Below are 26,210 nucleotides of genomic sequence, written 5' to 3' on the forward strand. Positions count from 1 at the left end.
TTTATTTTTTTGGGCTCCAAAATCACTGCAGATGGTGACTGCAGCCATGAAATTAAAAGACTCTTGCTCCTTGGAAGGAAAGTTATGACCAACCTGGACAGCATATTAAAAAGCAGAGACATTACTCTGTCAACAAAGGTCTGTCTAGTCAAGGTTATGGTTTTTCCAGTAGTCATGTACGGATGTGAGAGTTGGACTATAAGCTTTTGAACTGTGGTGTTGGAGAAGACTCTTGAGAGTCCCTTGGACTGCAAGGAGATCCAACCAGTTTATCCTAAAGATCAGTCCTGAGTGTTCATTTGAAGGACTGATGTTGAAGCTGAAACTCCAATACTTTGGCCACCTTATATGAACAGCTGACTCATTTGAAATGACCCTGATGCTGGGAAAGATTGAAGGCAGGAGGAGAAGGGGACACAGAGGAAGAGATGTTTGGATGTCATCACCGACTCAATGGACATGAGTATGAGTAAACTCCAGGAGTTGGTGGACAGGGAGGCCTGGAGTGCTGCAGTCCATGGGGTTGCAAAGAGTCAGACTGTACTGAGCGACTGAACTGAACGGAACTTTGCACTAGAACAGAAGAGTTGAGTAGTTGCAATAAAGACCATATGGCTCACCAGGACTAAATGTTTACATCTAGCCCTTTACAAAAAAAGTCTGTAACCCTTACTTTCAGTCAATCCTTTTAACTATAGTCATTTCAGATTCTTCAAATCAAATTAATTGCTCTGTCTTTCCATTATATTATGCCAACTCTAATACTTTACATCCCTCATAACTGTGAATCTTTAAAAGCAAATGTAGTAATTAGTCTTTTTACCCAACTCACAATTCCCACCTCTCCCAATACTTTAGGGGGAAGTATTCTTGAAGGAGCTTTTGCCCTTTTTTCTACACCTTATTCATCCTACCAAAGCAAAGAAAAATGACTAGTATTGGCAGCATCCTGATAGTTGTTCCTAGCAGAATGGATTAATGTTTTAAAGGTCATTTTTCATGCATGTCCAAGCCTACCACTCATCCTGCCCAGATGGTCCAATGTATCAATAACAAACCATAGGTAACAGGTAGTAAAGCTTCCTTGTTTATTAGAAGAGGCCTGCAGCTCCAGCTGCTTTGTCTTTGATAGGTTGGCAAGTTCAATTCAGAGTTGTACTGTCTTTATTTTGGCCTCAGTTACAAGCCAGGTTCTTTAATACAACCTTACTGTCTAAAAAGCTAACATTTTGATTCTTTATTTTTCAGTCTATTTCCAATTCAGAACCTAGTTTAGAAAGAATCATAGAATTACACTCCAATTAACTGACACACAGTAGGACTCAAGATATTCAATGACTGACAACAGTAAACTAACTGGGAAAAAAATCTTTCTTTTAAAATGCGTAACACACTAATACTACATATATTAAGTTGATGAACTTACTTAGGAAAATATATTTCGAAGGAAAAACAAGAGTTCACATTCAATGATTCAAACCAAGTCTATTTATTTAATTATTTCTCAATATTTTGTAGCTATCAAGTCTCAGCTTAAATTAACATATAAAGCAATCATGGATATTATCAATTCAGAAAAGTATTCTCCAACTTATTTTCTATCTATGAAACAAACATCCCTTAAGCCCAGTTCAGATCAGTAGCTCAGTCGTGTCTGACTTTTTGCAACCCCATGGAATGCAACACGCCATGTTTCCCTGTCCATCAGCAACTCCCTTCCAATTATTGCTCCATTCATTATGTTCTCCCTCAAAATGTACCTTCTCAAATGTTTTCTCCTCTTACATTAATCTTATATACATTCTAACCTATTACAATACAGCTTCCATTCCCACCATTCTGCTTAAATTTATCCAGTCAAGGTCACCAAGTACTTCCATGCTGCCAAAAACAATGTACACTTCCCTGTTTAATGGTATTTGACATCTCATCAACATATAACAATCTCTCCTTATTGTAACACTCTTCTCTCCTCTTAGATTTGGTAATGCCATCTCTCCTGGTTTTTGTACTCAGCCAACAGTTTTACTTTACAGTGTAAAAGTCCAGTGGTCTTACTTTGAGACTCCTCTTCCACCATCCAAAGAGTGTTAAGATTCTTTAAGATGTGGTACCAAGTACTCTACTCCCCTCTAGTAATACTATCTCTTGCCCTTAGGTGGTCTCATTCATTTCCACAGATTTACATGTCATCTTTATGCTGATAATTCCTTAATTTATATGTTAGTCCAGAAACCACTACTACATAAGTATTACAGCAGTAATAGTAATTACTTTTCATAAAAACCAAAAATAGAGAACCTTTAAGGACAGATACTATCCTAGTTTCACAGATTTCTATCTGTGAAAAGTAAAATGACTTGTGCCTAAGGTTATAACTTGTTCAGTCACTTAGTTGCATCCAACTCTTTGCGACGCCATGACTGCAGTATGCCAGGCTTCCCTGTCCTTCACTATCTCCCGGACTTTGCTCAAACTCATGTCCATTTAGCTGATGATGCAACAACCATCTCATCCTCTGTCGCCCTCTTCTTCTCCTGCCCTCAATCGTCCCCAGTGAATTGGCTCTTCCCATCGGGTGGCCAAAATATTGGAGCTTTAGCTACAGTTCAGTTCAGTTCAGTTCAGTCGCTCAGTCATGGTCAACTCTTTGCAACCCCATGAACCGCAGCACACCAGACTTCCCTGTCCATCACCAACTCCCAGAGTTTACCCAAACATGTCCATTGAGTCAGTGATGCCATCCAATCATCTCATCCTCTATTGTCCTTTTCTCCTCCTGCCCTCAATCTTTCCCAGCATCAGGGTCTTTTCAAATGAGTCAGCTCTTCGCAACAGGTGGCCAAAGTATTGGAGTTTCAGCTTCAACATCAGTCCTTTGAATGAACACTCAGGACTGATCTCCTTTAGGATGGACTGGTTGGATCTCCTTGCAGTCCAAGGGACTCTCAAGAGTCTTCTCCAACACCACGGTTCAAAAGCATCAATTATTCAGTGCTCAGCTTTCTTTATAGTCCAACTCTCACATCTATTCATGACCACTGGAAAAACCATAGCCTTGACTGGACGGACCTTTGCTAACAAAGTAATGTCTCTCTTTTTTACAATGCTGTCCAGGTTGGTCACAACTTTCCTTCCAAGGAGCAAGTATCTTTTAATCTCATGGCTACAGTCACCATCTGCAGTGATTTTGGAGCCCCCAAAAATAAAGTCAGTCACTGTTTCCCCATTTATTTCCCAAGAAGTGATGGGACCAGATGCCATGATCTTAGTTTTCTGAATGTTGAGCTTTAAGCCAACTTTTTCACTCCCCTCTTTCACTTTCATCAAGAGGCTTTTTAGTTCCTCTTCACCTTCTGCCGTAAGGGTGGTGTCATCTGCATATCTGAGGTTATTGATATTTCTCCCGGCAATCTTGATTCCAGCTTCTGCTTCTTTCAGCCCCGCATTTCTCATGATGTACTCTGCATCTAAGTTAAATAAGCAGGGTGACAAAATACAGCCTTGACGTACTCCTTTTCCTATCTGGGACCAGTGGTAGAGGCTAATAAGGAACTGTGTTTTTTCAATTCTTAATCCTTTTTACCATTTGCAGACTTAGCTCTTTGTCCCTAAACTGTTTCCTAGTTTACTATTTAAATATGAAGACTACTGGACAAAGTTATTTTCCTACATACACACCTTACATACAGCCATCAGAAATGAACTAATCAGTTTGAAATTAACAGAGAAAGATCTCAAACTTGTTTTTCAATAAATGCTTTAGAAAAGACTCTAAGATACAACTGAATTTTAAAGGTGACTGAGGATGCAGGGTGGCTGTTATGATTAATAATATACTCAAGAATTTGGGGCAACATGTACAAACCAGAAGTAAAAATCAATGTAAGTGGCTGGGCTGTCTAAAGAAGAAGTGAGCCAAACAGGAAAGAAGTCTGATGGACTATGATCAACTAACTTGTATTTGATGAAAAAAGACACATGGGAGATACCACTGCTTTTTAAACTACAAAAATCAAAGTAGTTATTCCAAATAATGATTTAATATAGGCTGTAAGCTACGGTGAAGGACAGTAAATCAGCTATGCAGCTACTGGCATAAACTAGACTCTCATCTGAACCTGCCCAAGTGTTTGACTTCATCAGAAAAAACAAAATTCAAAAGGATATTGTAAAGAAAATAGCAATAACTTAGTAATAGATTAAGGTAAAGAACAAAGAAAAACAAAGAAGCAAATATAAGCAGAATAGGACTGTTGCCAACGAGTGGGAAAACTATTAAGAAGATATAGAAAAGTAAGTTGTAAGTTGTTTTCTAGAAAACGTAAGAAGTCTCAAAACAAATTTTTATTTAGCTTTAAGAGCAAAGCAGCATTCTTCAAATACAAATATGGCATTATTTTGTTACCTTAATTAGTTTCCTAATGGCAGTAGTAGGTTGGTCTGGGCCTATTCACATTGTCTTTCCTATATTCTGTGGTGAATAAAACACACAAAAACACACACACAAAGAAGGAATATTAGCCAAAGGAAAAAGGAACTCTAAACCTTAATAACACATAATTGGAAAAACTGGAATAACCAAAAAGAAAGAAAAATTGTATATCCAAAAATTTACATGCCTTTGATGCTCCTGCCAAGACTGCATTGTCGTAGAAAAAATAAAGACCAGGATTGAAAGATAAGTCAGAGGAGCATGGAGAATACATAATAGCTACTTATGGTGACATAATAGGAACTTACCACAGTACCCACCCAAACAGGGAGAGGGGTACACACATGTAGCCAGCTAAGGGAAGTAGCATGGACAGGAAGAGACAGCATGCCCACAGAGAAAGGAGGGTATGTATGGTATGCTCACACTGACACACAGCCTGTTTCTAACATCTGCAAATACATAAAATTCATATATTGTTTGAACCCAAGGATGGCAGAACTTCCAGGTATACAATTGAAGAGTATACAGAATTTCAAATTTTACATGCAAAATTCACAGTAAGCCTATTTTACAGAGAAATTTGGATATGTGTCTTCACCACCCAACTACTCATGATCATCACAGATTCCACTTGCCTGATATATATTAGATAGTGGTATAATTCACATCTTTTTTAATGAATAAAATAAATGCTATTTGAAACAATAGTTTTAGGGTCTAAGTTTTTGGGTAGTTGACCCATTCATACCAGTTCTCATCAAATCCATATTTCTACATAAATCTTCTCTTCTGGGATTTACACAGCAATAGTGACAAGATGAAGCAGACGTTAGTGGAAAAACAAAGGAGTAGGAGAAAAAGAAGCACCCAGAAAGAACTTTCAAGCTGATTATGTAGAACTCTATTTCCCTGGACTATCCCATCTTTGAGGCTTCCCTGACGGCTCAGACGGTAAAGCGTCTGCCCGCAACGTGGGAGACCCGGGTTCGATTCCTGGGTCAGGAAGATCCCCTGGAGAAGGAAATAGCAATCCACTCCAGCACTCTTGCCCGAAAATCCCATGGACGGAGGAGCCTGATAGGCTACTAGAGTCCTTGGGGGTCGCAAAGAGTCGGACACGTTAAGTGTTACAGCTCTATGAAGTGCTCTGTAATCTCTTCAGAGGTTAAAAGTAGAGGAAGATAATATCTTCTGACCCTGATTATGGTTGGGAGCAGGTAGTTTGGAAGAAAGTTTACTCTGCAAACACTTGCTGAGTGCAGAGCTCAAAGACAGTGACATGGTTAACAGGAAGAGTACAAAGAGTAGGTAACAACAAAGAGTTCAATATGATCTAGTACGGTAGTAGGCTTTTTTAAATGAATTTTAACTAATTTCTTGTATTCAGTTACTACGAAGCCAAAATATCCCTTAGAATGTAGAATGGCATGAAACGTCTTTTGCTCTCCTTACATATAAAAAGCAAAGACCAAGCCAAGTGACTATACTGTGATTCTTAAACTCCATGACTATGGCTCAAGAATATCCTGGAATATAGATCTTTTAAGCCCTTACTATCTTCTTCTTTAACATGACTCAGGATCTTTTCATTGTTCATTGGCATTCCCGCCAGAAAGAATCCATTGGCAAAAACCTAAAGCTCAAAACTGCTAATAACCTGTATAATTCAATAACAATAATAGGCAGTTTAAGGCATGCTTTCTATGGCAGACATATTAACAGATATCAACACAATTAATTTTCAAACAACTTTTATTATCTTCAATTTATAGGTAAGGGACTGACGTACAGAGAGATTAAGTAACTTGTAGGTGGTAACTGGTAGGTGGTTAACAGAATTCAAACACAAGATAGTCTAGTTCCAAGATCTATATTCCCATTTGCTATATTACAGTATTCAAACAAAAGACATGGGGAATAAAAGATTTGGGGAAAGCTATCAGTTTGGTTAGTATCACTTATTCAACAGAAGTGAATAAGTGTGGTATTCAGGTAATCAAGACTTTGCTGGAGTCACTCATTATAAAACTGTGCTGTTCAATGTGGTAGCCATTTGCTGCAAGAGGCTACTAAGCATCTGAAATGTAGCCAGTCCAACTTGAGATATAATAACTGATTTCAAAGACTTAATATTTTAAAAAGAATGTAAACTAATTCAACAGTTTTATATGGGTTAATTTTAAATATTTTTAATATACTGGGCTAAATCAAACATGCCTTTTAAATGTGGCTGCTAGAAAACTATTTCTACTGGGACAATGATGCTATGTTGGAAATATGCTGGAGTTTATAGACTAATTCTAATCAAATCTTCATTGTTTTACTGTTGTAACCTTAAGGAAATCAATTACACTGATGATTAACTTCTGTATCATGAAACAGGGCTTAACAACAGTCCTGACACCTCCTGTTCACATTTTCGTATCTAAATCTATTTTCCACTAAAAAGAATCTAAGACTCCTTGGAAAAACGGCTGATGTCAGGGCTGGGACAGGTAAAATCCAAGATAAACCTGGAATATTTTGCTTGGGAAGAAAGAAGTGCTCAAAAATAATCATTGGGTAGGGAGGGATGGGGGAAACACATGGTTTGTCAAAAAACACCGGAACCAGCTTGATGAGGCTCCCACTGGCCAAACCTAGGACAACCTGGAAATCAAAATAATGACAGCAATGGATTTAACCACTGAATAAAGTTAAGAATCAATGAGTTCATTCTAATAAAAATAACAAAATAAAGGAAGAGAGGAAAGACTGCTTTATGACAGAGTATCAACTACTAGCCACAGAACAAAAAGTCATGAATGGATGTTAAAACTTGTGGGTCAGTTTTATGAGACTATGTAAATATCCTATTCTTCAAAGTATTGTCCCATCAATTACATATTAATTACAAAAGGACAAACAGTAACTTTTAGGGAGAAATACAGAGAATACCACATAAACCAAACTTTCAAAGGTACCATCACCAACGTTGGGACAAACCAACATCATGAACCTTAATATACAAGGTATTAAGAAGGACAGAAGATATTCCTGCCAAAAATGCATAACCAATCTAATCATGAGGAAACAACAGACAAATTCAAATTGAGGGACATTCGACAAAATAACTGTCCTGTACTTTTCAAAAATGTCAAGGTCAAGAAATACAGGAAAGGCTGAGGAAATGTTCCAGATTTAAAGAGACTAAAGAAATATGACAACCAAATGCAATGTATGATCCTCGCTGGGGGGAAAAGCTATAAAATAAAATTGATAAAACGAACATGAATTATGAATTCAGTAATATTAAAGTATGTCAATGTTATATTACCTGGTTTTAATAACTATACTATGGTTAGGCAAGACAATGTCCTTGGTTTTAGGAAGTATAACTGAAGAATTTAGGGATAAAGAGGCATCATGTCTCCAAATCACCCTTTGAATGGTCCAGAAAAAAAAAGATATAGATAAATACAGGGCAAGAATGATAAAGCAAATACTTCAAAATGTAATACATTTGCTGAATGTGGGGAAGGATATAGAGGAGTCCCTTGTACTATTCTTCCAACTTTTCTTGTAAATTTGAGATTATATCAAAATTAAAAGTTAAAACAAAAAACTTGCATTTCCCAGATCAAATATCCTAATAGACTATACAAGTCCTGATAAAGTTTAAAAATATATTAATGCGTTTCTTTTATCCTAGACTTTGCTTTAAATTTTATGACTTATCAGATACTAATTATGTATTTCATACAATCCAGGTCTATATCTATTATCACTCAATATCATGCTGAGTGAAGTGAAGTGATGTCACTCAGTCGTGTCCAACTCTTTGGATCCCGCAGACTGTAACCTACCAGGCTCCACCGTCCATGGGATTCTCCAGGCAAGAATACTGGAGTGGGTTGCCATTTCCTTCTCCAGGGGATCTTCCCGACCCAGGGATCAAATACTACTAATTATATCCAACAAGCACTCAAATATTTGTTAGATGAACCTTCTCGAAAGTTAGCACAGTACAGGATTGCAGGAAAAAAAAATCAAATTGTAAAAAGCACCACATTGTAAATAATGATATTGTGACACAGAGCTTACAGAACAACTCCTCAATTCTAAAAAAAGAAATACTAGGATTAAATCACAGAGTAGCCATAAATCTAACATAAAGAGATGAGCTCCACAAATAGAGAAAGGTAAATGATATTTTCCATATCAAGAATTAAACATCTTAGCTAACTACAAGCAGTTGTGACAAGTAAAATGGACTTTTTGCCCATAAAATTAAAACATTAATATGTTATTTAAAAAATGAAAAAAGATTAAAGATTTAGGCTAAGAACTGAGATTTTAAAATTTCACTATTAATTCAATACTAATTTGCTGTATAGCCTTGAAACACTGCTTACAATTTTCATACCTCATTTAAAAAAAAGACTTGTAGATCATTTTCTTCCCCAAAGGCAGACAAAATATTTTATAAAATGTCAATAAGAGCACTAAATATTCAATATGGAAGTACACATATTCACACACATACACACAGGCACAGTAAAAAGAATACAGTTTCTTTGCAAACATGTTTACAAATAGCAAAACGCAACTTAAAAGTTACACAAATACATTCAATCTCAATTCATACTATGAATAGGTGCTTCACACAGAGACTACTGAAAAAATCCAATCAACCAGTGTTTACCCTGCTTAAGAGTTTTATTGTTTATAAGTAGGAGGTGGATCTTCCTAGGTCTCCTGAGTAGGACTGGGATGTGGGAAGTAATAATCAAATATAGTTAGGGCTTGGGGGGGGGGGGAATTCCTTTCAAAGATCGTACAAGTGAATATAGTGACTACATATTAAACACACACCATTAACTCAATTTTCAACGTCTTCTAATGCTACTAGAGTATCCAAGTAGGTAAGACAGAAAGATATCCTGTTTCCCTTTTCCATCAAATCCAATTAATTTTGCGTTTAACAAAAATTCGACTATTTTTCAAAAACATATTTTTGTGAGACAAAGTGATTACTTAATGCAACTAAACAAGCAAGATGAGAAAAAACAAAAAGCCAAAGTATTCTAAAATATAAAAATTGTCCAAAGACTTCGTCAAATAACTGTGTGCCTCGGCAAAACTTAACACAGTATCTCGAGCCAGTATTACAATGCTATCATCCTGCCTGACTCTAACTGAACAACTCAATAGTTTTCAAACAGGTTGTCAGTGAAAGAGATCTTTACATAAGCAATTATAAAAACAGGGTCCATTTTGTATTCGGGAGGCATTAGCAACACTTGGCTTAAAATTTTACATAAAAATACGATGAGGTTCTTTTTCACATTTTTTAAAGCAAAATCACTTATGACTACTTGACTAAAGCTATTTCCCAGAACGTTTCCTTAGATAACAACAAAACATATAAAGGGTAAAACTGTGACTTGCTTAAACATAAACGTCCCTAATCAGAGCAACCTTCCTTCTCCTATGGTTTCCTATACCCACCGTACTCGGCAGTGCACATTTCTGAGTTAAGTTGTACTAGTTTCTTACCACGATCTCCTTTCCACTACAGAAAAAAAGAAAGATCTTCAAGCGCTAACTAAATAAATCTGAGGGGAGTGGGGGGAGGGAAAGGGGTGCGAGGTGGCGCAAGAACAGATGGAAACAAGGTAGTTGTTTTCTTAGGGCACTAAGGTTTCTTACCCAACTCCCAAAGCCAAGGTTTAATCGCCAGTTTATCAAGCTGCTTGCCACTATCCACTCCTTAGACAATGCAACCTTCCCTTCACCTCTTCTCATACTCTCCTACCCATCAACCCCCGCCAAAACAAACACAACACACCCCATCCCACAACCCGCGTTATCCCCTCGGTGCCCACTCAACCAACCTGCTGAATAACAGCTCCACGTACACGTCTCACTCAGACAAAAAAGCCACGGCGGCAAGGCGGCGAGATCCCACCACCTCACGCCACCCCCGAGGAACCCGCAGAATGACAGTCTGGAGCCCAGAAGTTTGAAGCAAAAAGATTCCCACCCAACCAAAAGGGAAGACGAAATTGCAGAAGGGGATGCGAGGTGGGGAGAGCGATGTGCATGTCTGTGCGAGGAAGGGTCCATCACATGACAGTAAAAGAGGACCCGAGTCATCGGGGCGTCCGTGAGGAGAAGGGGGCGGGGGGGGGGTTGCCGTCGCCATGGCAACACCCCCTCTCAGTCCAGACTTCCAAAGACGGAGGAAGAACTTCAAATCCCAACCGTCAGCGCTCGAGCGGCTCCTTCTTAAAGGGGTACACACCGCGCCGCCACCGCCGAGCACGAGAGGGCAGAGTTGGGCGCCCCCGCCCCTCGGGCGACGCCCCCGCCGCCCCTCGCCCCCAGCGGGCCCACCCTAGGCACCAGCCCCGCGAGCGCCCGAGAGTCGCTCAGGTCCTCGTCCCCGGAGCCCGGCCGCGTCCACCCGCCCGCCCGGCCCACGGCGGCAGAAGGGGGTGTGTGTGCGCCCGGCGGGGGCGCGGACCTGCCCGCCTTCCTCCCGACGGCTCTGCCCGCCGGCTCCCCTCCGCCCGGGCGCCGACCCGCCGGCCCGCTTCCTCCCTATTGACAGGGCTGACGGTGAGCTGCGAGGGGCGCCGACGAGTTTCGGGGAGAGCGCAAGCGAGCCGTTTCCTCGGGGGCTCGGCGAGCGGGTCCGAACTAACAGTTCCAGGGGAGCCCAAGAGCTAAGGTGGAGAATGAGCGCGGACCGCGCCGGGCGAGGAACCCCCAGACAAAAGGCGAGCGCCGGAGCCGCCGCGCCGCCGCCGCTCCCATCTCGCTCCCCCATTGAACTGACCCGAAAGGAAGATTCAACTAAACCGCTCAGCCACAAACTCCTCGGGCTGCGGCACTCGTCGCCGCGCGGAGCCGGGGCTCCGGCCCGTGTCTCTCTTACCTACACAGTGCATGAGGCGGTGGCGCCAAGAGTCGAGTTCCCGCCGGAATCCTCTCCTCTCCGCCGCGCACCGAGGGCTCCGGCACTGAGCAGCGGCGGCGGCGGCGGCGGCAGCAGCGGCGGCGGCAGCGGCCATTCTCTCTCTTCCCTTGTCCATCTGCGTCCCGCGTCACGCGCCCTCATTTACATACGAGCGGCGCAGGCACGAGGCAGGGGCGCGAGCCCTCGGCGCGAGCCCCGGAGCGCGCGCCCCCCGGAGGGGGGTTGATTGACACGTGTCACACTACCTTCCCTCTGCCCTTCCCTCCCCCTCCCATCGCTCCCTCTGGGAGAGGCGGGGAGGGAGCCTGAGGAGAAGGAAGCAACCTGCCGCTTCCGCTGACCCCGCCTCCCCATCTACTCCCCTCTCTCCCCTCCCCCCGGAGTTTACTCAAGCAAGCCATACTGCTCCCGCCGCCCGCGAAAACCCTGAGCAGCAGCGAGAGGCTCGGAGCTTGGCCAGGAACCGGCGCGCTAATGGAGCGGACTAGCAATGCCTTCCTTCTGCCTTCGCACCGCGACTCCGGACGCCCGGAGACTTCACTTCCCAGGCCCCTTTGCGCTGGGATTCCTAAGCGGAGATTGCCGTTTCGGCGCGATGCATGCCGGTGCTTGGAGTCCAGTAGAGATGGGCACTTTTCGGTCTTTGCACACTTGGGATAGCTGCCGGGCCTTAGATTTCTCAGTTCTGCGCTGCTTATGGGTTTAGCGCCCAGAACAATGCGCTGCGAGTGTTGCAGGGTCTGACCCAACCGCCTTAACTTCCTTAGGATCGGTGATAGAAGGGCAGTGGAAGCCGCTAGAGTTGTGGGTCCCTTGAAGGTTCGGGCTGCTTTAAGTTTATGCTCTAAGTGCTGGAAACTTTTGGGGTCACTGTCATCTCGCCACTGTAGGGAAAGAACAAGCCGGTGATTCAGCTGCATCCGAGATCTGCCAAATGTCCAAAGACAGAGCCCACAGTGACTTCAGTTTCCAGGGCGATGACATCTCAGAAAGCGAGAATATTTGTAAAATTAGGGAAAAGAAGTGGGACTTCACCGGAAATCGTTTACGGGGCCAAGGATTAGATGTGGCTGGGTAAAAACTCTAAAAGGAGAAACTTATGCTCGGCAAAATGTAAGCTCCTGGACAGCAACCCATTGAGTCTTGCGTTCCGTGTCATCTTTCACTTGCCTAATCCTGGTACAGTGCGCGGTACGGATTTAGCACTTAAACGTTTGGAATAAATTCTGCGCTGCTCTAGAGAAAGTATTTCTTCACACACAGAGAAAGCTTTTAATTAAATATGAACTCCAATGACAGTTTTTACTTTTGCACCACAGTGATTGTGCATGTGTTTCTGTATATGTGCAAGGTGCTGAACCGAAACCAAGACCCCCAAGTTTGCTGAGAAGTACTGTGTATTCCTGGGAATTTATGCATAAGTCTGTGGAAAACACGTTTTAATTCTTATTGGAAACGCCTGTGAATTCTGAATTCGGTTCCACCCTCCCTTATTTTGTGGGTTATCCTTCCTTATCTACCTCTCTTCCCACCCTTGCCCCCAGGAGAAAGTAGTCCTGCTCATCACTTCTTCCTCAGTAGTGAAAGACGCAGTTTTAAATTTTCAAAAATTAAAAAAAAAAAAAAGTGAAATTCAAAATCTCATAATCATCTTTTTTAGAATGAACACAATTGAAGAAGCAAGTGAAATCATGAATGAAGATGTTTTGGAGTCATCAGTGGATGGTTTCAGTTATGGATTCTACTGGAACTGTAATCGCCAAAATTATCAACCTCTGTAGCTTTCCTGGTCTCTTTCACAGTACTCTACATTGGTTAGGATAGCCTAGGTTACTAAGGCTTCCCTGGTGGCTCAGCGGTAAAGAATCTGCGTGCAATGCAGGAGACCCAGGTTCAATCCCTCCTGAGTCAGGAAGATCCTGTGGAGGAGGGCATGGCAACCCACTCTAATACTCTTGCCTAGAGAATCCCAAGGGCAGAGGAGCCTGGTAAGGCTGCAGTCCTTAGGGTCTCACAGAGTCAGACAAGACTGAAGCGACTAAGCAGTAGCAGCAAGTTACTGATGCAGTAACAAAGGATCCAGAAGTTTTAGTGGCTTAAAAATAACAACAAAACAGTTATTTCCTGTTCATTTGTATGTTCATTTCTGGTAGAAGGAAGGGAGGGGTGGGAGAACTTCACTCCGTGAGATTGTCACCAAGCAACCAGTTGGCTTAAGGAGGCTCCAACCAATCTCTGGAGCTTCCCCATTTGCATGATAGGCTCAAGGAAGATGAATGTCAAACAGGCTCTTTCTAAAAGTGATCGAAGTAAATTTCACTCATATTTCATTGACAAAAGCAGATTATGTGGGCATGCTACCTTGAAGGAAGCAGGAAAGTGTAATTCTATCATTTGCCCAGAAGGAAAATTAACCAAAATTTACTAGTGAACAGTACCAATGATTACTGCAATCCATCCTTCTAATCACCAGTTTACATATCACTCTCCTTATGCTGCAAAATATATTCATTCCTATCACAAGTGAAACTCCAAAAATTCTATTCAGTACTGGCATTAATCTCAAAATCCAGCATCTCTGGGTGATGCTTGGTAGTTCCTGTATTAGAACAGGAAAAAAAAAATGTCTCTTGTTATAGAGACCTGAAATGACAAAGTATCTATCTTCTCTGCTTACACACACACACACACACACACACACACACACATGCACACACGTGCACTTAACATACAGTGGTGGGACAGGAACAGAATAACTGTTTAAAAAGGGGACAAATGGGTGGCATGCATGAATAGTATTAGCAAAATATTTTACCACAGCTAACATGGATTGCCTACTTCCCAGCCTCTAACAACAGTTTCCTCACCACTACTCACTGAGCTTTTAAGTCATAGAATATATTTTAGATTTTCTATCATAACTGTACTTCCTTCTGGGCACCAAATTCTATGTTAATCAGATGGGCTGGGTAATGCTCCAATAATAGAAACCCAAAATCTCAGAGGTTTAATATAAAAATTTATTTCTTACTTAAACTATATGTTCTCCAAAACTTGGTATTGGGGAGGGTAGGGGGAACTGTTCTGTGTCCACCCAGGGACCCATGTTTATGGGACGCCCCCCAATCTGAAAGTTCCTAAGTCAGCATAACAAGAGAAAAAAGATAACCAAAGCAGAGTCCAGCTCTGAAAGACTTCTGCCAGAAGTAAAATATTTCATTGGGTGAAGCAAATCGTGTGGCTATGCCTAACTTCAGAGGAGTTGATATATCAGATAGGGCATAACAAACCACCTCAAAACTTAAAAGTTTGTAACATCAACTTTGTTTAGTTCATGATTCTGTGGAATAGCAATTTTCATTAGGCTCAGCCAAACAATTCTGCTTGCCCAGCCTGGGCTCACTCAGGTGTTTGTGAAAAGCTACCTGTTAACAATGCAGCTCTGTTTCTGAGGGTGAACTGTCAGCTGGGACAACAGAGCAATCAGTTCAGGTATCCCTCATCGTCAGGAGGCTAGCCTTGGCTTGTTCTCTTGGTGGTAGTCACAGGGTTCTAAGAGCAGCAAGAGAGCAAGCCTCAATGCACAAGCACTTTTTAAGTTTCACTTTGGGTCACATTTGCTCCAGGCCTACTGGCTAAAGCAAATCATATGGCCAAGCCCAGTGTCAAAATGGGCACATAGATCCTACCTCTTAACAGGAAGACATGTTGTAAAAGGGCATGGAAAGAGGGAAGGAAACAATTTGTGTCCACTTTTCAGTCTACTGCCTGAGGGAATATGCAATGCTACCATGTTCCTCCAAAGTAGGGGAAATAAGTATTAATGAACAGAACTAATGAATATCATATCTGTAGAACTTCTGGGAGAAGAGGAAGATAATGGCCATATATAATGAAATACACAAATTGAGTTAACTTTTGTTGTTGTTTACTTGTTAAGTAGTGTCCAACTATTTTATGACCCCATGGACTAGAAATCAGCTTGACTTTGAAGAGCAAAGATTTTTCCATGGCAAGTATCACAGAGTATGTTATAACAATCCAATAACTTGATTTTTGTGTGAGTTCAATGAACATAATGATAGAAGTCTAATTGATTCGCTTTTGTACTTTCAGCATCTAGTGCTGTTCCAGGCACTTAGTTGATGCCCATTGTTTATTGATTGATTGGGTAATTGTTAGGGATATCTGTCAGAGAAGGCAATGGCACCCCACTCCAGTACTCTTGCCTGGAAAATCCCATGGACAGAGGAGCCTGGTAGGCTGCCGTCCATGAGGTTGCAAAGAGTTGGACTCGACTGAGCGACTTCGCTTTCACTTTTCACTTTCATGCATTGGAGAAGGAAATGGCAACCCACTCCAGTGTTCTTGCCTGGAGAATCCCAGGGACAGAGGAGCCTGGTTGGAGGCTGTCTATGGAGTCGCACAGAATCGGACACATCTGAAGTGATTTAACAGCAGCAGCAGCAGCAACAGCAGCAGGTATATCTATAGAGCCAAGGATAGAGAAGGAATCATATCCAAGATTGTCTCCTACTCTGAAAATCTGGCTACTCACAAAGGATTTTTTTAATATAGCAATATTATATTAATATAATATTATAACTTTATTAATGTTATTTTAATTAACAAAATGTTAATGGTCTTTGGCAAGATTTTTTGTTCTGCTGTCTATTTCCAGTATATATTATATCATTGTTTATTGCTGTGTAACAAACCAATCTATAACTTAGTAGCTAAAAAGAACAACCATTTGTTATCACTCAAAATGTCTACATTAATCTGTAATGGGTGGTTCTGCTTATCTGGTGAGCACTGCTGGTTTTGACTGGGATTGCTAATGCTAGAAGCTGCTTGATCTACAGTGGCCTCTCTCTGGTCTGAAGTTTGGCTCCCCATTTGCTGCAGTAAAAAGAATGACTGAGCCAAGCATCTCATTATTGAGAGACTAGCTAGAGCTCCAATACTTTGGCCACCTGATGCAAAAACTGTCTCATTGGAAAAGACCCTGATGCTGGGAAAGATTGAAGGCAGGAGGAGAAGGGGACGACAGAGGATGAGATGGTTGGATGGCATCACTGACTCTATGGACATGAGTTTGAGTAAACTCCAGGAGTTGGCTATGGACAGGGAAGCCTGGTATGCTATAGTCCATGGGGTCACAAAGAGTTGGACACAACTGAGAGATTGAACTGAATTGAGCTAAAGCTTATTTATTTAGTTGCAGTATATAAAGCACAATAAGAGGGTAAGCAGTGTAAGTGCTTTTCAAGTCTTCGCTTGCATCATATTTGCTTGCTATTCTCTTATTAAACAAGGCAAATCATATGACCAAGCTCAATGTCTGAGAGCAAGAGAACTAACAAATGGCATGGATTCGGAAAAGATCAACAAATTACTTCAATCAAACCACGATAAATATCTATCCAAGCTCACTATTATCCACCTAAAACTTATAAACAATTTATACAGTATCAAGTATACATATGAACTGCTAGAAAAATTGCATTTCTTGATTTATGTGATCATTTGCTGGTCAATTCTTAAGCTGGGGTACATTTTAGAATATGACATACAAATACATTGGAGTAATTTGAAATACCCATGTTTCTATAGAAGAGAAATATGAAATTACAGAGGTACATGACAAGAGATGTTTTTTGAGATACTAACCAAATAGGAAAAGGAGTACGTCAAGGCTGTATATTGTCACCCTGCTTATTTAACTTATATGCAGAGTACATCATGAGAAACGCTGGACTGGAAGAAGCACAAGCTGGAATCAAGATTGCCTGGAGAAATATCAATAACCTCAGATATGCAGATGACACCACCCTTATGGCAGAAAGTGAAGAGGAACTCAAAAGCCTCTTGATGAAAGTGAAAGAGGAGAGTGAAAAAGTTGGCTTAAAGCTCAACATTCAGAAAATGAAGATCATGGCATCTGGTCCCATCACTTCATGGGAAATAGATGGGGAAACAGTGGAAACAGTGTCACACTTTATATTTTTGGGCTCCAAAATCACTGCAGATGGTGATTGCAGCCATGAAATTAAAAGACGTTTACTTCTTGGAAGGAAAAGTATGTCCAACCTAGATAGCATATTCAAAAGCAGAGACATTACTTTGCCAACAAAGGTCCATCTAGTCAAGGCTATGGTTTTTCCTGTGGTCATGTATGGATGTGAGAGTTGGACTGTGAAGAAGACTGAATGCCGAAGAATAGATGCTTTTGAACTGTGGTGTTGGAGAAGACTCTTGAGAGTCCCTTGGACTGCAGGGAGATCCAACCAGTCCATTCTGAAGGAGATCAGCCCTGGGATTTCTTTGGAAGGAATGATGCTAAAGCTGAAACTCCAGTACTTTGGCCACCTCATGTGAAGAGTTGACTCATTGGAAAAGACTGATGCTGGGAGGGATTGGGGGCAAGAGCAGAAGGGGACGACAGAGGATGAGATGGCTGGATGGCATCACTGACTCTATGGACGTGAGTCTGAGTGAACTCCGGGAGTTGGTGATGGACAGGGAGGCCTGGTGTGCTGCGATTCACAGGGTTGCAAAGAGTCAGACATGTGAGTGACTGAACTGAACTGAACCAAAATGAAAGCTATTCTTTTATTATGCAACAAAAATAAACAACCCAGTATACAAATACGAGTATAAAATGCCTATTTAATTATGAATTATCAACATGAAATATAAAATAACATACATTTTATAATTTAATAAAATATAAACATTTTTGTGTGAATTAGATTTTGAAAGTATAAGGCATAGCTATTAGATGCCTTAATTAACTATAAAATTACTCATAATTCTGAGAAGCCATTTTTTTAAGTAAACTTTATTAACTGCTTTAAAAATATCATGCTGCTGCTAAGTCGCCTCAGTCATGTCCAACTCTATGCGACCCCATACACAGCAGCCCACCAGGCTCCGCCATCCCTGGGATTCTCCAGGCAAGAACACTGGAGTGGGTTGCCATTTCCTTCTCCAGTGCATGAAAGTGAAAAGTGAAAGTGAAGTCGCTCAGTCATGTCTGACTCCTAGCAACCCCATGGACTGCAGCCCACCAGGCTCCTCCATCCATGGGATTCTCCAGGCAAGAACACTGGAGTGGGTTGCCATTGCCTTCTCCAAAAATATCATACTTTACTATATACTTCATTTAGTTCTGAGCTATAATGCATTGATCAGAAAGATAAAAATCAAAGACAATTTTGATCAATGAATTATCAGGACATGGAACACAGCCCATTACAAAATATTTCTAATCAGCCACACAACCATATTATGCTAAGTGTTATGCAAGCATCTTATATTCATCCAGGTTTATGAGCCAAAGATTTTCAGTATTTTTTTTTATTCCGGGAGTTTGGACTCTAAGGACACTTGCTTCAGATACACATGCTGATGCATTTAATTTCAATACTGTAGTTAAATAATTAAATAGATGACCAGTTTTATCTTCTTGATGTATTTCCAAATATTTTCAACATCTTTTTTGTACATTTTGTAGGGAATAATGATAAGATTTCAAAGGATGGACTAAAAATTGAAGAAGCAGAAATATAATGATCATGGATTTCCTTTCTTATAGTACAATGTCTATTTCCTATTCCAAAAATCAGCGTACATTAAAATGGGCATAATAGTTGATTCAGTATTGTCACTCATCTCAGGGGCATGTCTCAGATTTTTGTTCTCAATGTTCTCTGTTCAACCATTTTTAAAAGATTGCTGTTATACCCTGTAACCTCTTCATATTAAATCTCTTATAGTTAGATACAAGCTTTGCTGTATTAGGAGGATTTCAGGCCCTAAACTGGAAGGATAACCAATACTAAAATTAGGGTGAGCACGTTTTCTTTTCTTGTTCTCTCTTTTTTTCCTTTTTACAAAATCACACACTTTTAAGCTTGGCATCTGAATTGAATAAATTTACCATCTATTTTCTCTTACATCCAGATAGATGTTAATAGGATCTGCTCTATCACTACTTTTTTTGTGTGCACTTGAGATTACTTCCCCAGCCTAACTCATTATTATCACTTTCATTTTCAGCCTTTTATTAAAATTTCAATGTATTATAGCTTAATGATGGCAATTTCATCCAATTTAATCCAATTGCATAGTTCAGTATCAAAGTCAAATAAAAATGTCATCTATAGCACCTAGACTATTACAGTTTAGAAAGAGTATGGGTTGTATAGGTCAATCCCTTACTTTTTCAGATGGGCATATTAAGACCCAGAGAGAATAAGCAATTTATGTAGGTTACACAGCTTATAAGCAGTAGTATACAAGCTAAAGATCAGATTTCCTGTTTCCTAGTCTTGACTTTCTTTAGTTTAATAATAGCCATGATTTGTTGAGCATGTATCAGTTCAGTTCATTCAGTTCAGTTGCTCAGTCTTGTCCAACTCTTTGCAACCCCATGGACTGCAGCACACCAGGCCTCCCTGTCCATCACCAACTCCCGGAGTTTACTCAAACTCATGTCCATTGAGTCAGTGATGCCATCCAACCATCTTATCCTCTATCATCCCCTTCTCCTCCTGCCTTCAATCTTTTTCAGCATCAGGGGCTTTTCGAATGAGTCAGCTGTTTGCATCAGGGGGCCAAAGTATCAGAGTTTCAGCTTCAGCATCAGTCCTTCCAATGAATATTCAGGACTGATTTCCTTTAGTATGGACTGGTTGGAATTCCTTGCAGTCCAAGGAAATCTCAAGAGTCTTCTCCAATACCACAGTTCAAAAGCATCAATTCTTTGGCACTCAGCTTTCTTTGTAGTCCAACTCTCACATCCATACATGACCACTGGAAAAACCATAGCCTTGACTAGGCAGACCTTTATTAGCAAAGTAATGTCTCTGTTTTTTAATATGCTGTCTAGGTTGGTCATAACTTTCCTCCCAAGGAGCAAGCATCTTTTAATTTCATGGCTGCAGTCACTGTCTGCAGTGATGTTGGAGCCCCAAAAAATAAAGTCAGCCACTGTTTCCATTGTTTCCCCATCTATTTGCCATGAAGTGATGGGACTGGATGCCATGATCTTAGTTTTCTGAATGTTTAACTTTAAGCCATTTTTTCAGTCTCCTTTTTCACTTTCATCAAGAGGCTCTTTAGTCCTTCACTTTCTGCCATAAGGGTGTATGTCATGTATATACATGATTAATCCATTTAATCTTTCCCATAACCCTAGGCAATAAGTTCTGTTAGTAATATATGTATATCGCAAGAAGGAATTATAAATATGTCCAGAGAAGTTAACTTGTTCAACATCACTCCACTAGTTACTGATGTTACTGGAATCTGAGTCTCTTTTTCAAAATTTAATGACTGCTTTACACTAGGAAGCAGAAAAGAAGGTGAAAATGTTGCTTTGTAAAAAAAAAAAGTCAGAAATTGAGGAGCCTGGGCTTTATATGATTTTCATGAGGGGCTCCTGATTATTTGAGGGAAGATAGGGATACAAACACAAAAGCATGGTCCCCAGTATTTAATATATCATTCAGCCAAACTGGGTTTTTTGCGGCCCACCTTCTAATGTTTCCTTGCTGTCTACTCTCATGGAACTCGTCTAATACTCCTTTCTGTGCTCTTAAGACACATTATTTACATGTTTTCTCATGAGTTTTTGTCATATTCTTTCATATAATTATTTGTGAGGTATCTTATCACCACTCTATCACCTTGTTGATTGTGAAGTTAAAGCCTGGGTATTCATCATTTCTTTATATCTGTAGTCAACACTTCAGTTCAGTTCAGTTCAGTAGCTCAGTCATGTCTGACTCTTTGCAACCCCATGAATTGCAGCATGCCAGGCCTCCAGGTCCATCACCAACTCCCGGAGTTCACTCAAACTCACGTCCATCGAATAGGTGATGCCATCCAGCCATCTCATCCTCTGTCATCCCCTTTTCCTCCTGTTCCCAATCCCTCCCAGCATCAGAGTCTTTTCCAATGAGTGAGCTCTTCGCATGAGGTGGCCAAAGTACTGGAGTTTCAGCTTTAGCATCATTCCTTCCAAAGAAATCCCAGGGCTGATCTCCTTCAGAATGGACTGGTTGGATCTCCTTGCAGTCCAAGGGACTCTCAAGAGTCTTCTCCAACACCACAGTTCAAAAGCATCAATTCCTTGGCGCTCAGCTTTCTTCATAGTCCAACTCTCACATCCATACATGACCATTGGAAAAACCACAGCCTTGACTAGATGGACATTTGTTGGCAAACTAATGTCTCTGTTTTTGAATATGCTATCTAGGTTGGTCATAACTTTCCTTCCAAGGAGTAATTTAATGGCTTTTAATTTCATGGCTGCAATCACCATCTGATTTTAGAGCCCCAAAATATAAAGTGTGACACTGGTTCTACTGTTTCTCCATCTATTTCCCATGAAGTGATGGGACCAGATGCCATGATCTTCATTTTCTGAATGTTGAGCTTTAAGCCAACTTTTTCACTCTCCTCTTTCACTTTCATCAAGAGGCTTTTGAGTTCCTCTTCACTTTCTGCCATAAGGGTGGTGTCATCTGCATATCTGAGGTTATCGATATTTCTCCCAGCAATCTTGATTCCAGCCTGTACTTCTTCCAGTCCAGCATTTCTCATGATGTACTCTGCATATAAGTTAAATAAGCAAGGTGACAATATACAGCCTTGACATACTCCTTTTCCTATTTGGAACCAGTTTGTTGTTCCATGTCCAGTTCTAACTGTTGCTTCCTGACCTGCATATAGGTTTCTCAAGAGGCAGATCAGGTAGTCTGGTATTCCCATCTCTTTCAGAATTTTCCACAGTTTATTGTGATCCACACAGTCAAAGGCTTTGGCATAGTCAATAAAGCAGAAATAGATGTTTTTCTGGAACTGTCTTGCTTTTTCCATGATCCAGAGGATGTTGGCAATTTGATCTCTGGTTCTTCTTCCTTTTCTGAAACCAGCTTGAACATCAGGAAGTTCACGGTTCACATATTGCTGAAGCCTGGCTTGGAGAATTTTGAGCATTACTTTACTAGCGTGTGAGATGAGTTCAATTGTGCAGTAGTTTGAGCATTCTTTGTCATTGCCTTTCTTTGGGATTGGAATGAAAACTGACATTTTCCAGTCCTGTGGCCACTGCTGAGTTTTCCAAATTTGCTGGCATATTGAGTGCAGCACTTTCACAGCATCATCTTTCAGGATTTGGAATAGCTCAGCTGGAATTCCATCCCCTCCACTAGCTTTGTTCGTAGTGATGCTTTCTAAGGCCCACTTGACTTCACATTCGAGGATGTCTGGCTCTAGGTCAGTGATCACACCATCGTGATTATCTGGGTCGTGAAAATCTTTTTTGTACAGTTCTTCTGTGTATTCTTGCCATCTTTTCTTAATATCTTCTGCTTCTCTTAGGTGCATACCATTTCTGTCCTTTATCGAGCCCATCTTTGCATGAAATGTTCCTTTGGTATCTCTGATTTTCTTGAAGAGATCTCTAGTCTTTCCCATTCTGTTGTTTTCCTCTATTTCTTTGCATTGATCGCTGAAGAAGGCTTTCTTATCTCTTCTTGCTATTTTTTGGAACTCTGCATTCAGATGTTTATATCTTTCCTTTTCTCCTTTGCTTTTCGCTTCTCTTCTTTTCACAGCTATTTGTAAGGCCTCCCCAGACAGCCATTTTGCTTTTTTGCATTTCTTTTCCATGGGGATGGTCTTGATCCCTGTCTCCTGTACAATGTCACGAACCTCATTCCATAGTTCATCAGGCACTCTATCTATCAGATCTAGTTCCTTAAATCTATTTCTCATTTCCACTGTATAATCATAAGGGATTTGATTTAGGTCATACCTGAATGGTCTAGTGGTTTTCGCTGCTTTCTTCAACTTAAGTCTGAATTTGACAATAAGGAGTTCATGATCTGAGCTACAGTCAGCTCCTGGTCTTGTTTTTGTTGACTGTATGGAGCTTCTCCATCATTGGCTGCAAAGAATATAATCAATCTGATTTCGGTGTTGACCATCTGGTGATGTCCATGTGTAGAGTCTAGTTGATACCAAAGGAACTTTTGTTAATTTGAAGTAAAAAGGTAACAAATGGAGATTTTTAAAAGAAAACGTGAAAGATATAGGGCTTCTTTCACCCCAACCCCCACTAGTGTTCTCAAGACCTACTCGTAAATCCAAACTCATTTCTCATCCTTGATGTCAAGACAGTGACAAAAGGAAGTGGCATGTTTGCATTTTACAGAGGTTATATTTCAAACCAAGAAATAGTCATTTGGCCTTTCAGTCTGTTGAAATTCCTCATACAAAATAAACCACAATGTCTTGTATGAATAAAGCAAATCTCTTTACCTACTAAAATGACTTGGGGAACGGAAATAGGAACAATTTATGAATTTGAAATTTCTTTTCCATGCTGTTGACAATAGCTAGTATTTGGTCCTCTGTTTCAACATATAGAAAATATTTATGTGTTTTAATACAAAATAGTACAAAATACTAACATTTCATGGCAAACAGGCTCAGCAATAAAGCTCTGAAGTAAAATCTAGTGGATTGAATGTTTATTTTAAAATATTGCTATAAAAAATATTTAACCAGTGAAATATGGTAGTGGTGCATATTAACACCACCTAGAGAATACATGTAAAATACAGAAAAGATAAAAGCAATTAAATTTTACTAGTATTTACCCATATAAAGAAGAGATATGAATTAAAATAAACTTGACAAAAACTTTAGTACCTTTTAACTTAGTAGTCAATATCTCAAAGTTATATAACATTTGATGATGTAAACTATAATAAGATTTAAATTATAATGAACAATCACTAATGCAAAGTAGAAGATAAAGAATAGTGTATTATTCTATTGTAGATTTTCAAATTTAATAGGTGAAATCTTATTTCACCTATTAAATCTAATCTTATTAATATGGTCTAAAGTCATTAAGCTCATAAGCTCTAAACCAGAAACTTGAAAGAAAAAGAAATCTAAATATATAACTCAGCAACTCTTTTCAATATCGTTGGTCTCCCTGAATCTCTGTTTCTCCATTGTTCTCAGGAAATAAAAAAATCCTAAGACAGAAGGTAGAAATGAAAAGTTTAAAGGGTGTGTACAAAGAGCTGAGAATCACCTCCTCCTCCAGACTCCTTCTCAACCATGTATGTACAGCCAGGCCTTTTTATCCTGACTTCTACAAGAGACTGGATATTCACTCTTTGGAGAAATTGAACTGGAGAGATGATGAATTTGAGGACACCAAGTATTGCATGGGGAGGCACTAAAGTTGCAGACTGAACACAGATTATTAAGTAAAAGTTTGGTAAATTTCCCCCAACTTGCTCCTGGAACACACATAACCAGAGTTATATCTCATTACATTCTTCCAATTCAACAGGAAATTGGAGATCTTTCTCAAGAGAACTCATAAGTCTCACAGAAAAGACTTACAGAGTTAATCATTCAGTCATGTCTGACTCTTTGCAATCCCATAGACTATAGCCTGCCAGGCTCCTCTGTCCATGGGATTTCCCAGGCAAGAATACTGAAGTGGGTTGCAATTCCCTTCTCCAGGGTATCTTCCTGACCCGTGGATTGAACCTGGGTCTCCTTCATTGCAGGCAGATTCTTTACCATTTGAGCTACAAGGAAGACCTATAGATGCTATAGAAAAGACTTATAGATGCTGATATTTGAATATCTCGTTAATGAAAATCTGGTCTTCTGCTTGATCACACTTCAGTAAAGCCCACAAGTCATAAGGTCCACCATTTACACAGAGCATCCAAACAATGTTTAAGGGTTTCACTCATAAATGTGCATTGGCTGCTAACAGTCCTTAGACATATGAGTAAAATGTCCAATTTGAAAGACAGAAACAAAACAAACAGATAAATGTAATCCAAATTAAAACAGAGACAATGCAGGGAATACAAGAAAGCTTCCAAGTAATTATAATTAGAATCTTCAGGGAGATAAAAGAAGATCAGATCAGATCAGACGCTCAGTCGTATCCGACTCTTTGCGACCCCATGAATCGCAGCACACCAGGCCTCCCTGTCCATCACCAACTCCTTGAGTTCACTGAGACTCACGTCCATCGAGTCAGTGATGCCATCCAGCCATCTCATCCTCTGTCGTCCCCTTCTCCTCTTGCCCCCAATCCCTCCCAGCATCAGAGTCTTTTCGGTGGCCAAAGTACTGGAGTTTCAGCTTTAGCATCATTCCTTCCAACGAAATCCCAGGGCTGATCTCCTTCAGAATGGACTGGTTGGATCTCCCTGCAGTCCAAGGGACTCTCAAGAGTCTTCTCCAACACCACAGTTCAAAAGCATCTATTCTTCGGCATTCAGTCTTCTTCACAGTCCAACTCTCACATCCATACATGACCACAGGAAAAACCATAGCCTTGACTAGACGAACCTCTGTTGGCATAATGTCTCTGCTTTTGAATATGCTATCTAGGTTGGTCATAACTTTCCTTCCAAGGAGTAAGCATCTTTTAATTTCATGGCTGCAGTCACCATCTGCAGTGATTTTGGAGCCCAGAAAAATAAAGTCTGACACTGTTTCCACTGTTTCCCCATCTATTTCCCATGAAGTGATGAGACTAGATGCCATGATCTTCATTTTCTGAATGTTGGGCTTTAAGCCACCTTTTTCACTCTCCACTTTCACTTTTATCAAGAGGCTTTTTAGTTCCTCTTCACTTTCTGCCATAAGGATAGTGTCATCTGCATATCTGAGGTTATTGATATTACTTCCAGCAATTTTGATTCCAGCTTGTGCTTCTTCCAGTCCAGCATTTCTCATGATGTA

The 26,210-nt window shown here is 40.4% G+C and overlaps 1 protein-coding gene across 5 annotated transcripts in view; it reads right to left on the bottom strand.

Annotated features, from left to right (window-relative positions):
• The window catches only part of LCORL (ligand dependent nuclear receptor corepressor like), a 173,747-nt gene extending 162,089 nt beyond the window's left edge, over positions 1-11,658 (bottom strand). For all 5 annotated transcript variants that reach the window (XM_070372176.1, XM_070372175.1, XM_070372174.1 and 2 more), the window contains exon 1: positions 11,361-11,658. In XM_070372176.1, the coding sequence (XP_070228277.1) occupies positions 11,361-11,517 (157 nt within the window). In that variant the 5' untranslated portion in view covers positions 11,518-11,658. The remainder of the gene's footprint in view (positions 1-11,360) is intronic.
• Positions 11,659-26,210: the final 14,552 nt, after the last annotated feature.

Source organism: Bos mutus, chromosome 6 (assembly GCF_027580195.1).
Source record: "Bos mutus isolate GX-2022 chromosome 6, NWIPB_WYAK_1.1, whole genome shotgun sequence".
Lineage (NCBI taxonomy): Eukaryota > Metazoa > Chordata > Mammalia > Artiodactyla > Bovidae > Bos > Bos mutus.